The following is a 23,583-nucleotide window of genomic DNA, read 5'->3' on the forward strand; positions in this document are numbered from 1 at the left end:
CTACTGTAAGGTCCCTTGGTCGTGCTGTGAATTTCAAACACAGATTCATCCACAAAGACAGGGAGGTTTTCCAATTCTTCACAAAGAAGGGCACCTATTGCTAGATGGGTAAAGGCATTTAAAAAAGCAGACTGAATATCCCTTTGAGCATGGTGCAGTTATTCATTTCACTTTGGATAGTGTATCAATACACCCAGCCACTACAAAGATACAGGCACCCTTCCTAAACCAGTTGCCAGAGCAAAAGGAAACCGCTCAGGGATATTACCATTTTTTATTTAACTAGGCAAGTCAGTTAAGAACAAATTCTTATTTACAATGACATCCTACCCCGGCCAAACCCTAACAACGCTGAACCAATTGTGCGCCGCTCTATGGGACTCTCATTCACAGCAGGTTGTGATACACCCTGGAATCAAACCAGGGTTTGTTGTGGCGCCTCAAGCACTGAGATGCAGTGCCTTAGACCGTTGCGCCACTCGGGAGCCCCATGAGGCAAATGTTGACTTTAAAACAGTTACAACACTTTAGTTACTCCAGAACCTAATTGACAGAGTGAAAAGAAGAAAACCTGTACAGAATACAAATATTCCAAAACATGCATGTTTGCAACAATGCACTAAAGTAATACTCCTCAAAATGTGACAAAGCAATTCACTTTTTGTCCAGGATACTTATTGTCATGTTTGGGACAAATTCAATACAACACATTACTGAGTAACACTCTCCATATTTGCAAGCATAGTGGTGGCTGTATCATGTTGTGGGTATGCTTCAAATCATTAAGGAGTGGGGAGTTTTTCAGGATGAAAAATAAATGGAATGGGGCTAAGCACAGGTAAAATCCTAGAGGAAAACCTGTTTTTTGCCTGTGCTAAGCTCTATTCCTGTCACGTCCTGACCAGCAGATGGAGCTGTTGTAGTAGTTTGGGGGTCAGGACGTGGCAGTCTTGTGTGTGTGTTTGAATGTTCTGTGTGTCTTGTGACTCCTGATCAGGAACAGCTGGGAATCGTTGTTCCTGATTGGGAGTCATATATGTAGGAGTTGTTTGTCACTGGGGTTTGTGGGTGGTTGTTTTTGCACTGCGTTAGGATAGCCTGCAAAACTGTTGCACTGTCATTGTTTATTGATTTTTTGTATAGTGTTCACGTGAGCGATTAATTAAATTCAAAAATGAACACGACATCCGCTTCGTATTGGTCTACATTTTCAGACGACGATTTCGCTATATCGTCAGAAGACGAAGACAGCCGTGACAGAATCTCCCACCAAAGGACCAAGCAGCAGAGGAACGAGGAGGAAGGATGGACATGGGCCGAGTTAAGGAGGCGCGTTTCCAGGGCGATGGAAGACTTTGGGAAATTCGAGAGGCAGCCCCAAGAATTTTTTTTGGGGGGGGCACAAGGGCAGTTTTGCGGGGCAAGAATGGAGCCCCAGGCCAGCTCCCCGCACTAGCCTGGAGGTGCGTGTTCCCAATCTGGTACGCCCAGTACCAGCACCACGCACCAGGCTTCAAGTGCGTAAACCCAACCTCACCAGTCAACAGTCGCCAGAGCTGCCCGCCAGTCAACAGTCGCCAGAGCTGCCCGCCAGTCAACAGTCGCCAGAGCTGCCCGCCAGTCAACAGTCGCCAGAGCTGCCCGCCAGTCAACAGTCGCCAGAGCTGCCCGCCAGTCAACAGTCGCCAGAGCTGCCCGCCAGTCAACAGTCGCCAGAGCGGCCAGACTGCCCTGAACGAACTGCCGGAGCGGCCAGACTGCCCTGAACGAACTGCCGGAGCGGCCAGACTGCCCTGAACGAACTGCCGGAGCGGCCAGACTGCCCTGAACGAACTGCCGGAGCGGCCAGACTGCCCTGAACGAACTGCCGGAGCGGCCAGACTGCCCTGAACGAACTGCCGGAGCGGCCAGACTGCCCTGAACGAACTGCCGGAGCGGCCAGACTGTCCTGAACTGCCGGAGTGGCCCTCCTGCCCCCCGGCCCAGCCCGAGGGGCCCTCCTGCCCCCCGGCCCAGCCCGAGGGGCCCTCCTGCCCCCCGGCCCAGCCCGAGGGGCCCTCCTGCCCCCCGGCCCAGCCCGAGTGGTCCGTCTGCCAGGGTCAGCCCGAGTGGCCCGTCTGCCCGGCGCAGCTATCGGCACCATCAAAGTGGGCGACGCCGAAGGTGGAGCGAGGTCCACGGCCTGCATCTGAGCCACCTCCAGGATAGGTAGGTTGGGGAGGGAGGGTGTAGCACAGTGTCGTCGGTGACGGCAGCCACCCTCCCTTCCCTCCCTTATTGTTTAGGGTTAGTGTTTATGGGTTTTATTGGGGATTTTGTTTGTTGGTGTTTTTTTTGTGGTTAGGTGCATTCCGGGGTCTGCACCTTGAGGGGGGGGGGGGGGGTACTGTCACGTCCTGACCAGCAGATGGAGCTGTTGTAGTAGTTTGGGGGTCAGGACGTGGCAGTCTTGTGTGTGTGTGTTTGAATGTTCTGTGTGTCTTGTGACTCCTGATCAGGAACAGCTGGGAATCGTTGTTCCTGATTGGGAGTCATATGTAGGAGTTTGTGGGTGGTTGTTTTTGCACTGCGTTAGGATAGCCTGCAAAACTGTTGCACTGTCATTGTTTATTGTTTTTTGTATAGTGTTCATGTGAGCGATTAATTAAATTAAAAAATGAACACGACATCCGCTGCGTATTGGTCTACATTTTCAGACGACGATTTCGCTATATCGTCAGAAGACGAAGACAGCCGTGACAATTCCGTTTCTTAACCTAAAAAAACTCCCTAGTCCTTGCCGAAGACAAGCATACCCATAACATGATGCAGCACCATGCTTGAAAATATGGAGTGGTACTGTTAGGGTTTGACCAACAATTTGTTTGCATAACCTATATAATTTAACAAAGAAGCTATGCTATAATAAGTTTATACTCTATATGATAAGAGCATACTGCTGTGTGAGAGGAAGGGGCTCATGGGATGGTGAGTCATATGGAAAGAATGCAGATGCTGTAAATCAGGGATGTGGAAGAGCTTGTTAAAAGATAAGGGCAGGATATGGGTGAAATGTATATGCGGAGGGGTGTCGGGGTTTTAGAGAACTGTGCATTGTGCAGTCACAAGATAAATCGACTGCCAAAGATAATCACTACGCCCGGCAACAGGCGGCGTCTCGAGGTTGGGAGCAACCTGCACGCCAACGATAGGATGAGCAAGTTTAAACCACGCTCATCCTCCCTCTGACAGGCCAGCAGTGAGTGGGAACTATCTCTGTCAGAGTATTTAATGAAAAGCAAAGGATGTGTAACTCAGTTCTCTGTCTGCCCTGCGTGGTGACACAGTGAGCCCGTATATACGAACATCATATTTACCATAAATGTGTTTGCATTAATTAAAGTACAAAGAAATCAGAAGTTACTGTGTTAACTGTTTTATTCCAATACCAGATTGAATTGACGCGACCCAACAGTACTCAGTAATGTGCTGTGTTGTATTTGCCCCAAACATAACGCTGTGTATTCACGAGAACAAGTTCATTTCTTTGTCACATTTTTTGCAGTATTACATTAGTGCCTTACTGCAAACAGGATGCATGTTTTGGAATATTTGTAATATGTACAGCAGGGGTGTCAATCTCAATCAGTGCATGGGCCATATTGATAAAGTACAAGGAATTTGTGGGCCAGACATAGGCTATTATGTTTGTTTTTACAAAACAAATTGCATAGACCTGCAACTCAAACTGGCCATTGTTTTATTAGAAAAAATATGTTCCTTCATAATGTCCACTTATGTACATAGGATTCTGTATGTAGCATTTTAACATATTAGAACAAAAGAAGCATAAATAATATTTGTCCAGCCTTTGCTGCTAATGTTGGCACATGCGCATTATATGCTGCGACCCTAATTGAAAAAGTATTTAATACTCTAACTCCAAATAACAAAAACGTAGCTAGGTTGTAGCAATTAAATGAACATATGACCTTCTCATTCCCTTAGACTATTCATCCATTCACTCATATGTAGGGCATTTTCCTGTAGTATATGCATGTGTCCTGTAAATAGAACTTTATATAAACTAAGTACTGTTCTATTTAAACTTTTAACATTTAAACTTAAACATGTTTTTCATTTTTTTTCACTGCATGGATCACTGGTGTGGTTGAGTGCAGCATTGCTGTATGATGCACTCAAAATGTATTGTAGCCAGCCTAGGCTACTGCTAAAATGTTGTTGTAATAGGGCTACATGTTTCTCGTTTGCATGCTATTTTGTTGCAGGTTTAGTTTTTTGGTTATTCATTGTCAAGCTTTAAAAAACGATGCCAGACTGCAACATTTTAGTAGCCTAGCTAGGACTGTGGCAAGTGTCTGTACACTTTCCCTCCGCTGCACGTTGTCAACTGCAGATGACGTTGAATTCACCGACGCAATCCCTGAGTGGTTTCCTTCCTCTCAGGCAACTGAGTTAGGAAGGATGCCTGTATCTTTCTAATGACTAGGTGTATTGATAAACCATACAAAGTGTAATGAACAACTGCACCATGCTCAAAGGGTTATTCAATGTTGGCTTTTTAAAAATGTATTTACCCATCTACCAATAGGTGCCTTTTGCGAACCATTGGAAAACATCTCTGGTCTTTGTGGTTGAATCTGTGCTTGGGACCTTACAGATAATTGTATGTGTGGGGTTCAGAAGTGGGGTAGCCATATAAAAATCATGTTAAACACTATTGCACATAGAGTGAGTCCATGCAACTTATATTGTGACTTGTTAAGCACAAATGTTTACAAAATAATAAAACATGAAAAGCAGAAATGTCTTTAGTCAATAAGCATTACACATTTCAACTTATTTAGGCTTGTCATAAGAAAAGGGTCAGGTTGAATACTTAACATTTCCGCTTTTCATATTTTATTAATTTGTAAACCTTTCTAAAAACATAATTCCACTTTGACATTATGGGGTATTGTGTGTGTGTGTGTGTGTGTGACACAAAATGACACAGTGACACAAAATCTAAATGTAATCCATTTTAAATTCAGGCTGTAACAACAAAATGTGGGAAAAAGTCAAGGGGTGTGAATACTTTCTGAAGGCACTGTATGTAGGTGTCTATCTCTAGTGCTGCCTCAATCTCTAGGCTTTGGCAAATGTAAAGTGTAGTCTATAGGATATTCAATTAATTATCTGAAGTCTATATAGTCTGTTTGTCTGGACCTCAAATTATCACACAATCATTTAGAATTTAGAGGCAGGAATGGGGAAAGTTTCCATTAAAGTTATGAAGGTATCAACATTGCTCACTAGGTGGCGTTATATCCTTGGGTAGATGGAAGATTGAACCGCCAATGACTGAACATGGATTCACAGCGTGTGTTCGTAAATTCACTCTGGAGTGCCACGGTGCGCTTAGTTAGAGTGCGCTCTGGGCGTTTATAAATTCACAGCGTTGTCAGATTGTCCGTTCATAAATTCAGAGCGTTGTCAGATTGTCCGTTCATAAATTCAGAGCGTTTCGCTCTCGGAGTAGAGCGTTCTGACATTACAATGGCAGTCAAGCACCCAAACTAACTGACTAAAGTTGGCTCGCATGCTAGCTACTTCCAGACACAAACGAGAGCACACCTCAATCTGACCATTTTACTCGCCCCAGCAGAGCTGGTTAGACTGTTTTCATGTTATCTAGAGCGTTTGTGACTAACTATGCTGCTGGCAACAATTTAATAACGTTTTTTTGCCGACGTTTACTGAAATCGGTCATATTCAACAGGTGTTGCGCATTCGTCATTTCCTCAGTTATTCTGCGCTCTGCCACACAGACGAGAGTGCTCTGAAATCGGAGTAGATAGATAGCCAGAGTGATTATATAGGCTATAAACTGGATATGCTAATGAAGTAGAAATGTGGAGTAATTTTCTCATTCTTTACAATGACTTTACAATGTTCTTCAGTCCCAATTGCACACTCTATTTTCTGTGATTTGAACCCACACTCCACATCAGAGCCACCAGTAAAAATGTAAACAATGGAGCAAATGCGTCATAGGTCCTTTGCCCTTTTGGTAATGATAAGGTAAGTCAGTTGTACCAAAGATACTGGTAACTAACCCCATTTTACTTGTGGTTGTACTGTCAGTAAGGCCGTATTCTTCCAAATCAAAGGACATACACACTGGGTGCACAACACATTAGGGACAAAATCCTTCTTTTGCCCGTCTCCTACCCTTCATCTACACTGATTGAAGTGGATTTAACAGCCACTAATAAGGGATCATAGCTTTCACATGGATTCACCAGGTCATTCATGGAAAGACCAAGTGTTCAAAGTGTTTTGTACACTCAGTGTATTTAATGATTTGTAAAAACGGAAAAATAGAGAGTGTGGATTTCTGTTTATGAATTATAATAACTCACCTCTACAAGATATGAAACACCACGGAGAATTGTTACCACATCGACGATAATACGTGATTTATGTGCATGACACGCATAGACGTTTACATCAGGCATAATAAGCCTTTGTTGATATTCATTCGGGAGCGACAGCTGCGAAGGGGGTTGGGATGGAAGGTGGAAACAATGTATTATATAATGCATATGCAATGTGATTGTGCAGTTACAACCATAAAAAAATGACCACATCATGAAAAAAAAATCTACCGAATCAATGCACATACTAATGTATAGATAACCTACATTTAATTCCTGATGTAGGCAATTATAACCTAATCTCATCATACATTTGTTAACATCTTAAATCAGTGTTAAAATTGTTCATTTGAAAACAACTGGCCATCCATTGTTACAGTAGTGGGCTACTTGTTGTTTTGTTACTATTTTGTTACAACGTATCTAAGGAATATCCATCAGAAACCATATATTGCTGTCATTGGTCGAATGAAAAGAAATGCAGCATTTACACCAATCGGAATAGAACGCGATGTAAGCGTTTCCTCCTCCATACAAATGGAGAATTTCCTTAATCGTCACATACATTATGGGTTATGGCCAATGGTTATAGCCAGTAAAAACTAGGGGTAGCTAGGTACTGGAGAGTCAAGTATTTGAATTGACCGACAATCGCTGAGCTGTCACAGTTAGCCTGTTTCTTTACCGACTGCTATGTTAGGTTACAGTCTGGCAACTGTGGAAGAAGTCACAGTTAGCCTGTTTCTTTACCGCCTGCTATGTTAGGTTACAGTCTGGCAACTGTGGAAGAAGTCATAGTCAAGAGACTCAAGAAGCTTGAGCTGTGGCTAGCGACCCGACGTACATTATTTACCACAGTTTTCATTAGCTAGCTAGCCTAGTTAGCTACTTTAACATTAGTTAGGTTAACAATGTCGTTCATTATGATGAAGAAAAATAAATTCAAATTTAAGGTAGATTTCGAGTTGGACGAACTATCTTCTGTTCCCTTTGTCAACGGGGTCTTGTTCTGCAAAGTACGGCTCCAAGACGGTGGCTTTACTGAAGAGTCCTCTCGGTAAGAAACTGCCCTTTCTATTTCATTTAGCTAGTTTACGTTAACAGTTACGTTAAGCAACTCAGGGAGACACAGAGGTGCGACTCGATCGTGGTTAGTTTACTGGCAGTGATCAGTTAGCTAACATTAGCGAGCTAACTAGCGCCCACCCTCAAGAAGAAAGTGTGAATATGAGTGATGTGACTGAATATTGTTTGTTGCTAGCTATTAACATAGCAAACAATATCTAATTTAATTATAGAATATGTAGTATTCACAGTTGTATGTTGTTTTTACCTCTGTTTCTTATTTTAGTGTAGTTAGCTACCATGGTAGTTAATCTGTCATCTTGTTTTGACTGATGGTGATGCTGCTTGTCTGATTGATCGTTCTGACTGACTGACACACCAAAAGACCACCGGTCACGAAGCCAACTGTCAAATCAAACATTCATGGCTAGACATGTGAGGCTTGCTTGATGTAATGTAATGTAATGTAATGTAATGCTTGCTTGATCTATGATATCTGACTATGTATGTACCTTACAACTTTGAACAAAACGTCTGGCAACTGAAGGTCACTAGATTTCCAATCTGAAATGCCAAGAAAATGTGATTTATTTATCTTTTTGTTATAACCAATAGTCCAATATCTCAGACTTTAGACTGGCTAGGTTCTTATTAATCGGACTTGTAGCTGCAAAAACTTGCAAATCATTCATCCCCAATCCAAGCCTATTTTCAAGGTAAAATTGGAGATATACTTATAGCTCTGTGGTGTGGTGTGGTTTTCATATAACCACACCTGCACACCGTTTTGAACATGTATTTATTTTGATCTGTATTGTTGTCTATAACTTATTTTCTTTGGTGCAAATAAATTAAACAAAACAATAACACAATCTCTAAACATAACAAACACCCATTAAACACTTAATGGGTGCTGCAAAAACTTCCTAGCTTACATTGAACAACAACAGTCAATAGCCCCCATATGAGACTTCAAAGGATGACCCATACAGTTCCAAAGGATGACCCATACAGTTCCAAAAATGCCATTATCTCAATCACTCAAAACATCAGTTGATCAACAACAAATGCTCGTTCTCCAAGGATCCAGAACCATTGAGTTGGCTAGACAGATAAGATCTGGTTTAAAATCAGATCAGTCAAGTTAACAGCATCTAAACACATTTCTCTGATGTCATCCATTCACACTCTGGAGCATCCCGTCCTCAGGATAGGACTTTGTCCATTGCATTTGAACACAGACTGGTTTCCCACTCTTTTCCAGATTGACTTACAGTAGTGAGTGCAGCCAGAGATCTAGATAACCAGAAGGAAAAAAAACTCAACCTGACCCAACCATTATCTGCCTGCTCCTGCTGGCTTTCGGAGATTCTGCCATTACTCTCCTGAAGTTGCCATAATAGGCTACCTAATGAGTCGGCAACCTTTCTCATGTAGAATGCCAATATATCTTACCATTTCTACCGATCTGTATGCCAGTTATGGTTTTCATGTGCAAACTTTCGTGGAACAGTTTCATTTAATTTATAATAACATCTTCATATCTCAAAATCATTGTCATGTGGTTAATCAAAATTCTATTAAAATCTAACTGAAAGATACAAACCTAAAAGCTAACTTCGATTGCCATTGCCAACTATGTAAAAATAGCCTACATAAAGCCAACAAATAAAAACATTACAGCCTGCAGGTACAAATTATCCTGATAAAAATCACATTGGCTACGCATGGCCTGTCTGCAACTAACTTAAAACATTGTATTAACTTGGGTTCTGCCGAAGCTTGGCTAGCGAACTTGCAACATTGTAGAAAATATTTTGGGCCCTCAGAGTTTCCCGCCAGTGAGCTCGGGACAGACACAGCTGTAGGCTATTTGCACAAGGGATAAGAAGCAGAGCTTGACTTGGGCAGGAGCTCATGGGAGCTGAGTACCGACACCTCAAATGTTCTACTGCTTGAGCTCCAGATCGGCCGATGTTTTTGTTTTGTTTGTTTTGTAATAATGACAATTACAACAATACTGAATGAACACTTATTTTAACTTAATGTAATACATCAATAAAATCAATTTAGCCTCAAATAAATAATGAAACATGTTCAATTTGGTTTAAATAATGTAAAAACAAAGTGTTGGAGAAGAAAGTAAAAGTGCAATATGTGCCATGTAAGAAAGCTAACGTTTAAGTTCCTTGCTCAGAACATGAGAACATATGAAAGCTGATGGTTCCTTTTAACATGAGTCTTCAATATTCCCAGGTAAGAAGTTTTAGGTTGTAGTTATTATAGGAATTATAGGACTATTTCTCTCTATATGATTTGTATTTCATATACCTTTGACTATTGGATGTTCTTATAGGCACTTTAGTATTGCCAGTGTAACAGTATAACTTCCGTCCCTCTCCTCGCTCCTACCTGGGCTCGAACCAGGAACACATCGACAACAGCCACCCTCGAAGCAGCGTTACCCATGCAGAGCAAGTGACGTTTGAAACGCTATTAGCGCGCACCCCGCTAACTAGCTAGCAATTTCACATGGGTTACACCAGCCTAATCTCGGGAGTTGATAGGCTTGAAGTCATAAACAGCGCAATGCTTGAAGCATTGCGAAGAGCTGCTGGCAAAACGCACGAAAGTGCTGTTTGAATGAATGCTTACGAGCCTGCTGGTGCCTACCATCGCTCAGTCAGACTGCTCTATCAAATCATAGACTTAATTATAACATAATAACACACAGAAATACGAGCCTTATAGGTCATTAATATGGTCGAATCCGGAAACTATCACGTTTATTCTTTCAGTGAAATATGGAACCGTTTCGTATTTTATCTAACGGGTGGCATCCATAAGTCTAAATATTCCTGTTACATTGCACAACCTTCAATGTTATGCCATAATTACGTAAAATTCTGGCAAATTAGTTCGCAACGAGCCAGGCGGCCCAAAACTGTTGCATATACCCTGACTCTGACTCCAATGAACGCAAGAGAAGTGACACAATTTCACCTGGTTAATATTGCCTGCTAACCTGGATTTCTTTTAGCTAAATATGCAGGTTTAAAAATATATACTTCTGTGTATTGATTTTAAGAAAGGCATTGATGTTTATGGTTAGGTACATTCGTGCAACGATTGTGCTTTTTTCGCAAATGCGCTTTTGTTAAATCATCCCCCGTTTGGCGAAGTCGGCTGTCTTTGTTAGGAAGAAATAGTCTTCACAGTTTGCAATGAGCCAGGCTGCCCAAACTACTGCATATACCCTGACTCTGTTGCAAGAGAAGTGACACATTTTCCCTAGTTAAAAGAAATAGCAATATTAACTAAATATGCAGGTTTAAAAATATATACTTGTGTATTGGTTTTAAGAAAGGCATTGATGTTTATGGTTAGGTACATGTTGGAGCAACGTGTACCTAACCGATTATCTGCAACGCAGGACAGGCTAGCTAAACTAGTAATATCATCAACCATGTGTAGTTAACTAGTGAATATGATTGATTGATTGTTTTTTATAAGATAAGTTTAATGCTAGCTAGCAACTTACCTTGGCTTCTTACTGCATTCGTGTAACAGGCAGGCTCCTCGTGGAGTGCAATGTAAAGCAGGTGGTTAGAGCGTTGGACTAGTTAACCGTAAGGTTGCAAGATTGAATCCCCGAGCTGACAAGGTAAAAATCTGTTGTTCTGCCCCTGAACAAGGCAGTTAACCCACCGTTCCTAGGCCGTCACTGAAAATAAGGATGTGTTCTTAACTGACTTGCCTAGTTAAATAAAGGTGTAAAAAAAAAAAAACGGCCAAATCGGCATCCAAAAATACCGATTTCCGATTGTTATGAAAACTTGAAATCGGCCCTAATTAATCGGCCATTCCGATTAATCGGTCGACCTCTAATATTAGCTCAGAAGTATTGTGGAGCTCCTGTACCTAAATATAAACAGAACCTGCACCCAAAATGAGTACCGGAACTTATTTTAGTCCAAGTCAAGCACTGATAAGAAGTAATCAGGTAGGCCTATTTTATGACGTTTCCACTGGATCAGAGCATGACATTTTTCTCTTTCGAAAGGGAGATTTTTTTCAAATACATTGATATTATATTGTAATTTTCAATTTTCAATGGATGTAAAAACAGACTTAATTTGCTTGCTGTTTGAGGTGAAGAAAACATTATTTTGAAATGCATTAGTGGTGGTGGATTAAGCCAGTCAGAAATGCTATCAGATCTCCAAATGGGCACATGTATATGCCTACATTTGTGCGCAGGCAAGGTAGTCTTTTAAGGTGATAAGGCCCCAGCAGAAATCAGGGCATTCATACTTCTTGCGCTTTGCTGATCAGAGCTGTTGTGAAGGTAGTTGTCAAGGAAGGTAGTTTTTATTTATGAAGGATTTACTGCCCCCACCTACCGTCAACCAATCATGTCATTGTGGAGCTATTCAGAGGCCTCCGCATTGTTACAAAATTTGGGAGGCGCATGGCGATTCAGTACGGAGCTTGATATGTTCTCTGCATGCCTCTGGAGGCTCTGTAATTGCGTCAAAACGTCCTTATGGAGCCTCTGACCACATTTTCAGATCAAGCATAAATTCGCTTTTAATCTAGGCCTGCACTATGGATTAGTTCACTGAAATGGGTGCAAATATATATATATATATATATATATATATATATATATATATATATAGTATCAGTCAAAAGTTTGGACACACCTACTCATTCAAGGGTTTTTCTTTATATTTTGATTTGTTTAACACTTTTTTGGTTACTACATGATTCCATATGTGTTTTTTCATAGTTTTGATGTCTTCACTATTATTCTACATTGTAGAAAATAGTAAAAATAAAGAAATACCCTAGAATGAATAGGTGTGTCCAAACTTTTGACTGGTACTGTATGTATGTATGTATGTATGTATGTATGTATGTATGTATGTACATTTAAACTCAGTTTTTCACATTTATTCCTGGTAAAAATTCCCTGTTTAGGTCAGTTAGAATCACAACTTTATTTTAAGAATGTGAAATGTCAGAATAATAGTAGAGAGAATTATTTCTTTCAGCTTTTATTTCTTTCATCACATTCTCAGTGGGTCAGAAGTTTACATACACTCAATTAGTATTTGGTAGCATTGCCTTTAATTGTTTAACTTGGGTCAAATGTTTCAGGTAGTCTTCCACAAGCTTCCCACAATAAGTTGGGTGAATTTTGGCCCATTCCTCCTGACAGAGCTGGTGTAACTGAGTCAGGTTTGTAGGCCTCCTTGCTCGCACACGCTTTTTCAGTTCTTCCCACACATTTTCTATAGGATTGAGGTCAGGGCTTGTGATGGCCACTCCAATACCTTGACTTTGTTGTCCTTAAGCCATTTTGCCACAACTTTGGAAGTATGCTTGGGGTCAATGTCCATTTTGAAGACCCATTTGTGAGCAAGCTTTAACTTCCTGACTGATGTCTTGAGATGTTGCTTCAATATATCAACATAATTTTCCTCCCTCATGATGCCATCTATTTTGTTAAGTGCACCAGTCCCTCCTGCAGCAAAGCACCCCCAGAACATGATGCTGCCAACCCCGTGCTTCACGGTTGGGATGGTGTTCTTCGGCTTGCAAGCCTCCCCCCTTTTCCACCAAACATAACGATGGTCATTATGGCCAAACAGTTCTATTTTTGTTTCATCAGACCAGAGGACATTTCTCCAAAAAGTACGATCTTTGTCGCCATGTGCAGTTGCAAACCGTAGTCTGGCTTTATTATGGCGGTTTTGGAGCAGTGGCTTCTTCCTTGCTGAGCGGCCTTTCAGGTTATGTTGATAGCTATACATATATACATATATATACCGATGAAGTCGTAAGTTTACATACACTTACGTTGGAGTCATTAAAACTCGTTTTTCAACCACTCTACAAATTTCTTGTTAACAAACTATAGTTCTGGCAAGTCAGTTAGGACATCTACTTTGTACATGACACAAGTCATTTTTCCAACAATTGTTTACAAGTAATAGTTAGTCAAGAACATCCTAGAGAATATGTAAACTGCCTAACCAGCTCTGCTACGGCGAGTAAAATGATCAGAGTGAGGTGTGCTCTCATTTAATTCTGGAAGTAGCTAGCAAACTAGCTAACTTTAGCCAGTTAGCTTGGGTGCTTGGTTGGGACAAGCATGCAGTGGCAGGCAAGCTGCAGAAGGAATGGTAGCCTTACAATTCCCCATAATTTATCGGTGCAATTTTGACAGCCAACTAGCTGAAAGGTTTGAGAGGGTTTATCTAATGTTCTTTTGTTAGATTTAAACTCATCTTGCTCTGGTTAGCATTAGTTGTTGTTCTTGTTGTTGTTGATTTGTATAACTGATGGAGAGCCTACCTTTGAATGGTTCTTTGATCAATAGGACTGTAAAGTTCCCAAAGTTAAGAGGACTCCTGTGGTGTTTACATATTTGCAGAAATCGATTCAGTTGTATTTTGTGGCTTTTGGCGAATACGTTCTAATGATCTAAAGTCACGCTGTTGCAACTGCCTGTAAACATGGCAGGCCCATGTGAGAAGTGGCTTGTTTGTATAAAGGCCTACTGTAGCTCTGATTGGCTATGGCGCACCGTTCTGTGTAGACCCCCGTTCTGGACAAGACAGATGTTTTTTATTAGGTTTTATTTACTGCAGTGTCTATTAATTGTCTAAACGCATGGCCACAAAAGCCCCAGTATACATAATTCACAAACATTCTAAGAATTTATGAAAATGTTAAAATGACTATATCTAAGTGCTCGCTTGTCAGAAAATGTTTTTAAAAAGTGTGATATTCTTCCTTGGGGTGGATATGAACATATTTTAATAAGATCAGTTCCACTTTAAATGACACCCTTTCAAATTAGTGGATTTGGCTATTTAAAAGCCACACCCGTTGCTGACAAGTGTATAAAATTGAGCACAGAGCCATACAATCGCCATAGACAAACATTGGCAATAGAATGGCCTTACTGAAGAGCTCAGTGACTTTCAACGTGGCATCGTCATAGGATGCCATCTTTCCAACAAGTCAGTTCGTCAAATTTCTGCCCTGCTAGAGCTGCCTCGGTCAACTGTAAGTGCTGTCATGAAATGTCTAGGAGCAACAACGGCTCAGCTGCAAAGTGGTAGGCCACACAAGTTCTCAGAACAGCACCGCTGAGTGCCGAAGCGCGTACAACGTAAAAATCGTCTGTGCTCGGTTGCAACACTCACTACTGAGTTCCAAACTGCCTCAGGAAGCAACGTCAGCACAATAACTTTTCGTCTGGAGCTTCATGAAATGGGTTTCCATGGCCGAGCAGCCGAAACACAAGCCTAAAATTAACATGCGCAATGCCAGTTGTCGGCTGGAGTGATTTAAAGCTCGCCGCCATTTGGACTCTGGAGCAGTGGAAACGCGTTCTCTGGAGAGATGAGTCCCGCTCCACCATCTGGAAGTCCGACGGACTAATCTGGGTTTGGCGAATGCCAAGTGAACGCTACCTGCCCGAATGCATAGTAACAACTGTAAAGTTTAGTGGAGGAGGAATAATGGTCTGGGGCTGTTTTTCATGGTTCGGCTCCTTAGTTCCAGTGAAGAGAAATCTTAACTCTACAGCATACAATGTCATTCTAGACGATTCTGTTTGGGCAAGGCCCTTTCCTGTTTCAGCATGACAATGCCCCGTACACAAAGCAAGGTCCATACAGAAATGGTTTGTCGAGATCGGTGTGGAAGAACATGACTGGCCTGCACAGAGCCCTGACCTCAACTCCATCGAACACCTTTGAGATGAATTGGAACACCGACTGCGAGCCAGACCTAATCGCCCAAAATCAGTGCCCGACCTCACTAATGCTCTTGTGGCTGAATGGAAGCATGTCCCCGCAGCAATGTTGTAACATCTAGTGGAAAGCCTTCCCAGAAGAGAGGAGGCTGTTATAGCAGCAAAGGGGGACCAACTTTTGTAATCTAGTGTATCTTGTTTTGTAGAAAAATATGTTTTTCCATCTTCTTAGGCTCATCCGAACACACACACACATACTATCTGCTTTGGTCGACAGCTATTTTTACCTCTCCTGCTCCCCAGTTGAGAATCATCAACAATTTATTTAACTTTTATTTAACTAGGCAAGTCATTTATGACAGCCTAGGAACAGTGGGTTAACTGCCTTGTTCAGGGGCAGAACAACAGATTTTTACCTTGTCAGCTCGGGGATTCAATCTAGCAACCTTTTGGTTACTGGCCCAACATGCTAACCACTAGGCTACCAAACTATATGTTTGTCACCTGCATTAAGGCTGAAACACCATATTTATCCCTTGTTCTAAAGAGTCAATGCATAGTGTTCTTCACCGCCATGGTATTTCAGAATCTATCATTCACTTACTTAGAGCAGGGGAGAGTTTGTGTTCTTTTACCTTGAAGGCATTTATTCTCTGTGGCGTAACTGTCACACCCATTCCAGAGAACAGCACACAGGATCTTGTCATTAACTGTGGTGTCTTTATTGACATATATTTATCTTAGGCATGAATCAGATCTAGGGATTAATGTGTATTGTAGCTAAAAATTCCAATCAACTGTGTGTGCGCGTGTGTGTGTCTATCAGGATTGGACTCAATTAAAATTGAAGGCAGTCAATTCAGGAAGTAAACTAAAATTAGAAGATATTTATTTGAAAAGATTTGTCTATACATGATCTGTGTGTTTTCAGTCTTTGGGTTATTTTGCTATAAGTTATGTATGTGTGTCTTCTCCAGGGAGCAGGTCCAGGCTAACTGTGTGCGCTGGAGGAAGAGGTTCTCCTTCCTGTGTAAGATGAGTGCAAACGCTGGGACAGGAGTACTGGACCCTTGTGTGTGCCGGGTGTCTGTGCGCAAGGTACAGGACTCACTACAACAACTCTGTCAAAGCAATGTGAATGCTGTGTCAAGTTGAACTGCCTACAAGAATAGGTCTACTACTACTACTACTGTAGATTCTAGAACAGTCTACTAATAGGTCTACTACTACTGTAGATTCTAGAACAGTCTACTACTACTACTACTGTAGATTCTAGAACAGTCTACTACTACTACTACTGTAGATTCTAGAACAGTCTACTAATAGGTCTACTACTACTACTGTAGATTCCAGAACAGTCTACTAATAGGTCTACTACTACTACTGTAGATTCCAGAACAGTCTACTAATAGGTCTACTACTACTACTGTAGATTCTAGAACAGTCTACTCATAGGTCTACTACTACTACTGTAGATTCTAGAACAGTCTACTGATAGGTCTACTACTACTACTGTAGATTCTAGAACAGTCTACTAATAGGTCTACTACTACTACTGTAGATTCTAGAACAGTCTACTAATAGGTCTACTACTACTACTGTAGATTCTAGAACAGTCTACTAATAGGTCTACTACTACTACTGTAGATTCTAGAACAGTCTACTAATAGGTCTACTACTACTACTGTAGATTCTAGAACAGTCTACTACTACTACTGTAGATTCTAGAACAGTCTACTAATTGGATATATCACTGACACCTTTGCTGCAAGTGTGTTTTGACAAAAGTGTATCTGTAGCTTAGTTGTTGTTGCACACAAAGATGGTCATTTTGGTTTGATAACTACTTTTCCCTTATCTGTTTTTAGGAAATGAAGGGTGGAAAGACCTTTGCAAAGGTAATATTTTGCTCTTGAATTCATAGTCGCTAACCACGTTTCCTTCCACAGTTTCTATGCGAGTAAAGTCATACTGTATCACAAGAGCTGTGATGAGAACAACAACTTTAACACAATGATTTTTATCTGCAACAGGTCAATTTGGTAGAAACACACCAGTGGTGAGAAAATTCGCATATTTTCTTTAATGCCGATTTTCTTTTTTATATCCGCATGAAAATCTATCGCCAATTGGATGGAAACCTAGCTAGTGACAAACTAGGCATACTGGCATTTTATAAGTAAATAAATAACTGAACGTTCTTATCATTATACAAATTACTGTTAGTCATTTAACACCTGATATGATATCAGTAAAGAATGAAGTCACCACTACCGCATGACTCATTCTTAAAAGGATAGTACATTGATAGTATGGGAATACTTCCTAGTTTTTGCCCACTACAGTAGCTTCTTACGTTCGTGATTGTTATTTGGGTCTACTACTACAATAGAGTGCTCTGTACTAGAACTCTATGGAACTGAGGCTCTGTTGCCAAGCTGTTTCCATAAACCTGAATATAACTGCTCTCACTCTCCTCTGTAGCTGGGTTTTGCTGACCTGAACCTGTCAGAATTTGCTGGCTCTGGCAGCACCATGCGGCGATGTCTACTAGAGGGTTACGATACCAAGAACACCAGACAGGACAACTCCATACTCAAGGTACAGTTCAGTACAGTTAGACAGGCCTCCAGAACATTCCCACCAGTCCACAACTCCCTTCAGGAAGCTACAGTATGGGACGTGTTTATGACACTAGAGTCTGTCCTACTATGCCACACCCTACTTGTCTCTGTCTACTACTCTAGAATGGGTTTCCCTACTTGTCTCTGTCTACTACTCTAGAATGGGTTTCCCTACTTGTCTCTGTCTACTACTCTAGAATGGGTTTCCCTACCTGGTTCTGTTCTACTACTCTAGAATGGGTTTCCCTACTTGGCTCTGTTCTACTACTCTAGAATGGGTTTCCCTACCTGGTTCTGTTCTACTACTCTAGAATGGGTTTCCCTACCTGGTTCTGTTCTACTACTCTAGAATGGGTTTCCCTACCTGGCTCTGTTCTACTACTCTAGAATGGGTTTCCCTACTTGGCTCTGTTCTACTACTCTAGAATGGGTTTCCCTACCTGGTTCTGTTCTACTACTCTAGAATGGGTTTCCCTACTTGGCTCTGTTCTACTACTCTAGAATGGGTTTCCCTACCTGGTTCTGTTCTACTACTCTAGAATGGGTTTCCCTACCTGGCTCTGTTCTACTACTCTAGAATGGGTTTCCCTACCTGGTTCTGTTCTACTACTCTAGAATGGGTTTCCCTACCTGGTTCTGTTCTACTACTCTAGAATGGGTTTCCCTACCTGGTTCTGTTCTACTACTCTAGAATGGGTTTCCCTACTTGGCTCTGTTCTACTACTCTAGAATGGGTTTCCCTACCTGGTTCTGTTCTACTACTCTAGAATGGGTTTCCCTACCTGGTTCTGTTCTACTACTCTAGAATGGGTTTCCCTACCTGGTTCTGTTCTACTACTCTAGAATGGGTTTCCCTACCTGGTTCTGTTCTACTACTCTAGAATGGGTTTCCCTACCTGGCTCTGTTGTACTACTCTAGAATGGGTTTCCCTACCTGGTTCTGTTCTACTACTCTAGAATGGGTTTCCCTACCTGGTTCTGTTCTACTACTCTAGAATGGGTTTCCCTACCTGGTTCTGTTCTACTACTCTAGAATGGGTTTCCCTACTTGGCTCTGTTCTACTACTCTAGAATGGGTTTCCCTACCTGGTTCTGTTCTACTACTCTAGAATGGGTTTCCCTACCTGGCTCTGTTCTACTACTCTAGAATGGGTTTCCCTACCTGGTTCTGTTCTACTACTCTAGAATGGGTTTCCCTACCTGGCTCTGTTCTACTACTCTAGAATGGGTTTCCCTACCTGGCTCTGTTCTACTACTCTAGAATGGGTTTCCCTACCTGGTTCTGTTCTACTACTCTAGAATGGGTTTCCCTACCTGGTTCTGTTCTACTACTCTAGAATGGGTTGTGAACCACTGATCTGAAATGCCTGGATAGGTGAAAATCCACTGGCTGCACCTTCAGCTATCCAGCCTGTTAGTAATGAGTGGTGATGAAGGAGAGGACAGAAAGGGAACTGAGTGAGGTTGGTGAGTCATAACCAACATAGCTGAGTATTGGCACACATTGGGAGAAAGCTAGTTGTTGGTTGTCACCCTGCCCTGCCCCCTAGTCACCATATGTTTACTAGTGTGTATGGGTAAACAGTCAGTAACTAGGGGGGTAATATCACTCAGTACAGTTCAGGATGAGGTATCCTAATGATGCAAATGCTCTGACATGTGCATGAAGACAGGCAGGTCTGGGCCTGCAATATAGGACAAGCACCTGTAACACTGTGAATGGATGTTGTACATGCTTTGGGTAGAAGTTGTACTTAGACACAGGTCTAGGATCAGCTTACCTACCCTAAATACTAACCTGAAACAGTAAAAGGGGAAAAGGCAAAACTGACCTTAGATCAGTGTCAACGGGCGACTTTATCCTATTTCATAGGGCCTGTGGATGTGAATGATCCCTGCTGACATGGGTTTTCTGTCACCTCTGTCACAGGTCGTCATCAGCACACAGCTCATGTCTGGGGACCCCTGCTTTAAAACGTAAGTGAACCTTCTTTCAATCCTTTTGGTGGGTTACGTCACAAACATTTTTAGGACTTAGCATTGTAGAAATGAATGTTTGGATGATGAATCAGTATAGGTGAGTAGGAACATTGATGTGATAGACAGACAGCCTGACCACAGACACACAGAGGAAACAAACTGCGCATCAAGCATCCTGTCTCTGAGTACATGCAAGAAATGCTGAGTCACAGAAACAAAGGAGGCTAGCTTCCGTCCCGTAAGTCGCTTTGGATTAAAGCTAAATGGCTAGGTTTCTCTCTATTTGGAAAGTCCATGTAGATCAACAAGTGGCCATACAATCATGGTATATATTATTTAAAATGTTATGGTTATTTTGGCTATCTTGTGTGGGCATAGTTTCCTCAGCACTACAGCAATTATTTGAAGTCAAAGATAGTTGTGGACACAATCTAACTGACTTCTGCCATTGAACATGAATATGATGGTCATAAGAGAACTTCCCCACAGATTGTATCTGGTCTCTCTTGATAGAAACAACTGATTTGAGACCAGCTCAGACCTGAATGAAAACATTCTGAGCTAAACACCACAGCAGGCCCAGGACCAGTAGTCAAAAAGACCATGACGTTCCCACACACTCCTGCCAGTGCTGAGGACATGTGTGTTTGGATGGCCACGCCTTTACTGTGAACACACACACACACACACACAGACTGAATTACACAGTGGATGCAATATACTGTAGCCTTTATAGAGCCTCTATAGAGCTGTTATAGAGCCGATATAGAGAGCTGTTATAGAGCCGTTATAGAGCCTCTATAGAGCTGTTATAGAGCCTTTATAGAACTGTTATAGAGCCATTATAGAGCTGTTATAGAGCCGATATAGAGAGCTGTTATAGAGCCTTTATAGAACTGTTATAGAGCCATTATAGAGCTGTTATAGAGCCGATATAGAGCTGTTATAGAGCCTCTATAGAGCTGTTATAGAGCCTTTATAGAACTGTTAGAGCTGTTATAGAACTTTTATAGAGCTGTTATAGAGCCATTATAGAGCCTTGATAGGGCTGTTATAGAGCCTTTATAGAGCTGTTATAGAGCCATTATAGAGCTGTTATAGAACTTTTATAGAGCTGTTATAGAGCCATTATAGAGCCTTGATAGGGCTGTTATAGAGCCTTTATAGAGCTGTTATAGAACTTGTATAGAGCCATTATAGAACTTTTATAGAGCCTTTATAGAGCTGTTATATAACTTTTATAGAGCTGATATAGAGCCATTATAGAGCCTTGATAAGGCTGTTATAGAGCCATTATAGAGCCTTTATAGAGCTGTTATAGAACTTTTATAGAGCTGTTATAGAGCCATTATAGATCCTTTATAGAACTTTTATAGAGCCTTTATAGAGCTGTTATAGAGCTGTTATAGAGCCTTTGGAGCGGACAATAAAACCCCTTTGTGGCTGAGTGTGGGATAACTGAGCGCGCTGAGTCACAGAGGAAGACAAGCCAGAGAACAAACAGACAGATTCAGGACATTGTACTCACTAGTATTGAGCCTGGTATCATTTTACTATGTAGGGAGGGGGGGGGGGGGGGATTGTAATATACTGCTGGGATCTAGATGCCAGGAAGGATTCAGAATCAGTCCCCACTTACACAGTGAATGTTGAGTTGGTTTTGTGTGGGAGGGTTGCCTTGGCTGAGGCCTCTGATAACGCAGTGGACTGGAGAGATTCCAGCAGAACACTTTCATGCAATCATAAAGTGCCGGAGTGTCTCTGAGTACTCCTCTGTGTGCGTGTATCTTTTACTGAGCTGTCCTACAGAATGTAACTCACACACAGTGTGTGCGTTGGACATACTTTCAGAGCTCTGTGGAAAGAAAGCCAAGGCTTTATCGTAAGAGCAGAAACCACTCCAAAACTACTGACGTCACACCCAGAGCGCCTCACATTCATCACATAATGTCGCTCTCGCTTTCACTCCTACTGTATCTCTCTGTTTAACTCACTCTCTCCTCTCTCTGTATCTCTGTTTAACTTTCTCTCTCCCCTCTCTGTATCTCTGTTTAACTTTCTCTCTCCCCTCTCTGTATCTCTGTTTAACTTTCTCTCTCCCCTCTCTGTATCTCTGTTTAACTTTCTCTCTCCCCTCTCTGTATCTCTGTTTAACTTTCTCTCTCCCCTCTCTGTATCTCTGTTTAACTTTCTCTCTCCCCTCTCTGTATCTCTGTTTAACTTTCTCTCTCCCCTCTCTGTATCTCTGTTTAACTTTCTCTCTCCCCTCTCTGTATCTCTGTTTAACTTTCTCTCTCCCCTCTCTGTATCTCTGTTTAACTTTCTCTCTCCCCTCTCTGTATCTGTTTAACTTTCTCTCTCCCCTCTCTGTATCTCTGTTTAACTTTCTCTCTCCCCTCTCTGTATCTCTGTTTAACTTTCTCTCTCCCCTCTCTGTATCTCTGTTTAACTTTCTCTCTCCCCTCTCTGTATCTCTGTTTAACTTTCTCTCTCCCCTCTCTGTATCTCTGTTTAACTCACTCTCTCCTCTCTCTGTATCTGTTTAACTTTCTCTCTCCCCTCTCTGTATCTCTGTTTAACTTTCTCTCTCCCCTCTCTGTATCTCTGTTTAACTCACTCTCTCCTCTCTCTGTATCTGTTTAACTTTCTCTCTCCCCTCTCTGTATCTCTGTTTAACTTTCTCTCTCCCCTCTCTGTATCTCTGTTTAACTCACTCTCTCCTCTCTCTGTATCTGTTTAACTTTCTCTCTCCCCTCTCTGTATCTCTGTTTAACTTTCTCTCTCCCCTCTCTGTATCTCTGTTTAACTTTCTCTCTCCCCTCTCTGTATCTCTGTTTAACTTTCTCTCTCCCCTCTCTGTATCTCTGTTTAACTTTCTCTCTCCCCTCTCTGTATCTGTTTAACTTTCTCTCTCCCCTCTCTGTATCTCTGTTTAACTTTCTCTCTCCCCTCTCTGTATCTCTGTTTAACTTTCTCTCTCCCCTCTCTGTATCTCTGTTTAACTTTCTCTCTCCCCTCTCTGTATCTGTTTAACTTTCTCTCTCCCCTCTCTGTATCTCTGTTTAACTTTCTCTCTCCCCTCTCTGTATCTCTGTTTAACTCACTCTCTCCTCTCTCTGTATCTGTTTAACTTTCTCTCTCCCCTCTCTGTATCTCTGTTTAACTTTCTCTCTCCCCTCTCTGTATCTCTGTTTAACTCACTCTCTCCTCTCTCTGTATCTGTTTAACTTTCTCTCTCCCCTCTCTGTATCTCTGTTTAACTTTCTCTCTCCCCTCTCTGTATCTCTGTTTAACTTTCTCTCTCCCCTCTCTGTATCTCTGTTTAACTTTCTCTCTCTGTATCTGTTTAACTTTCTCTCTCCCCTCTCTGTATCTCTGTTTAACTTTCTCTCTCTGTATCTGTTTAACTTTCTCTCTCCCCCTCTCTGTATCTCACTCTTCAGCTTTCTCTCCTCCCATGCTCTCTCTCTGTTTCTGCTTCTTCCTCACGTTCACATTTTCTATCCCTCTCTCTCTCCCCTTCTCCCTCGATCTCACTTTGCCTCTTCGACATCATTTTAGTCCACCCCCTCTCCCCTCATGAATTAGCCCCATTCATCAGAAAAATAAAAGAAGTGAGAGACGTGGTGGTTTCCTGTGTTGTAAAAGTAAGAGAAGTGGTTGAAAGATGAGTGGAATCTGTGTGGGTAGCTGGACAGGTAGTATGACTGACAGTGAGGGT

General features: G+C 41.8%; 1 protein-coding gene across 1 annotated transcript in view; it reads left to right on the plus strand.

Annotated features, from left to right (window-relative positions):
- The first annotated feature begins 6,967 nt into the window (after positions 1 to 6,967).
- LOC106569675 (EEIG family member 2) overlaps positions 6,968 to 23,583 on the plus strand; it is a 199,310-nt gene continuing 182,694 nt past the window's right edge. Inside the window, exons 1-5 of the mRNA XM_014141240.3 lie at positions 6,968 to 7,476; positions 16,236 to 16,356; positions 17,127 to 17,156; positions 17,743 to 17,859; positions 19,813 to 19,859. Of these exons, the coding sequence (XP_013996715.2) occupies positions 7,331 to 7,476; positions 16,236 to 16,356; positions 17,127 to 17,156; positions 17,743 to 17,859; positions 19,813 to 19,859 (461 nt within the window). The 5' untranslated portion in view covers positions 6,968 to 7,330. The remainder of the gene's footprint in view (positions 7,477 to 16,235; positions 16,357 to 17,126; positions 17,157 to 17,742; positions 17,860 to 19,812; positions 19,860 to 23,583) is intronic.

The sequence above is a fragment of the Salmo salar genome, chromosome 14 (genome assembly GCF_965601325.2).
Source record: "Salmo salar chromosome 14, fSalSal1, whole genome shotgun sequence".
NCBI lineage: Eukaryota > Metazoa > Chordata > Actinopteri > Salmoniformes > Salmonidae > Salmo > Salmo salar.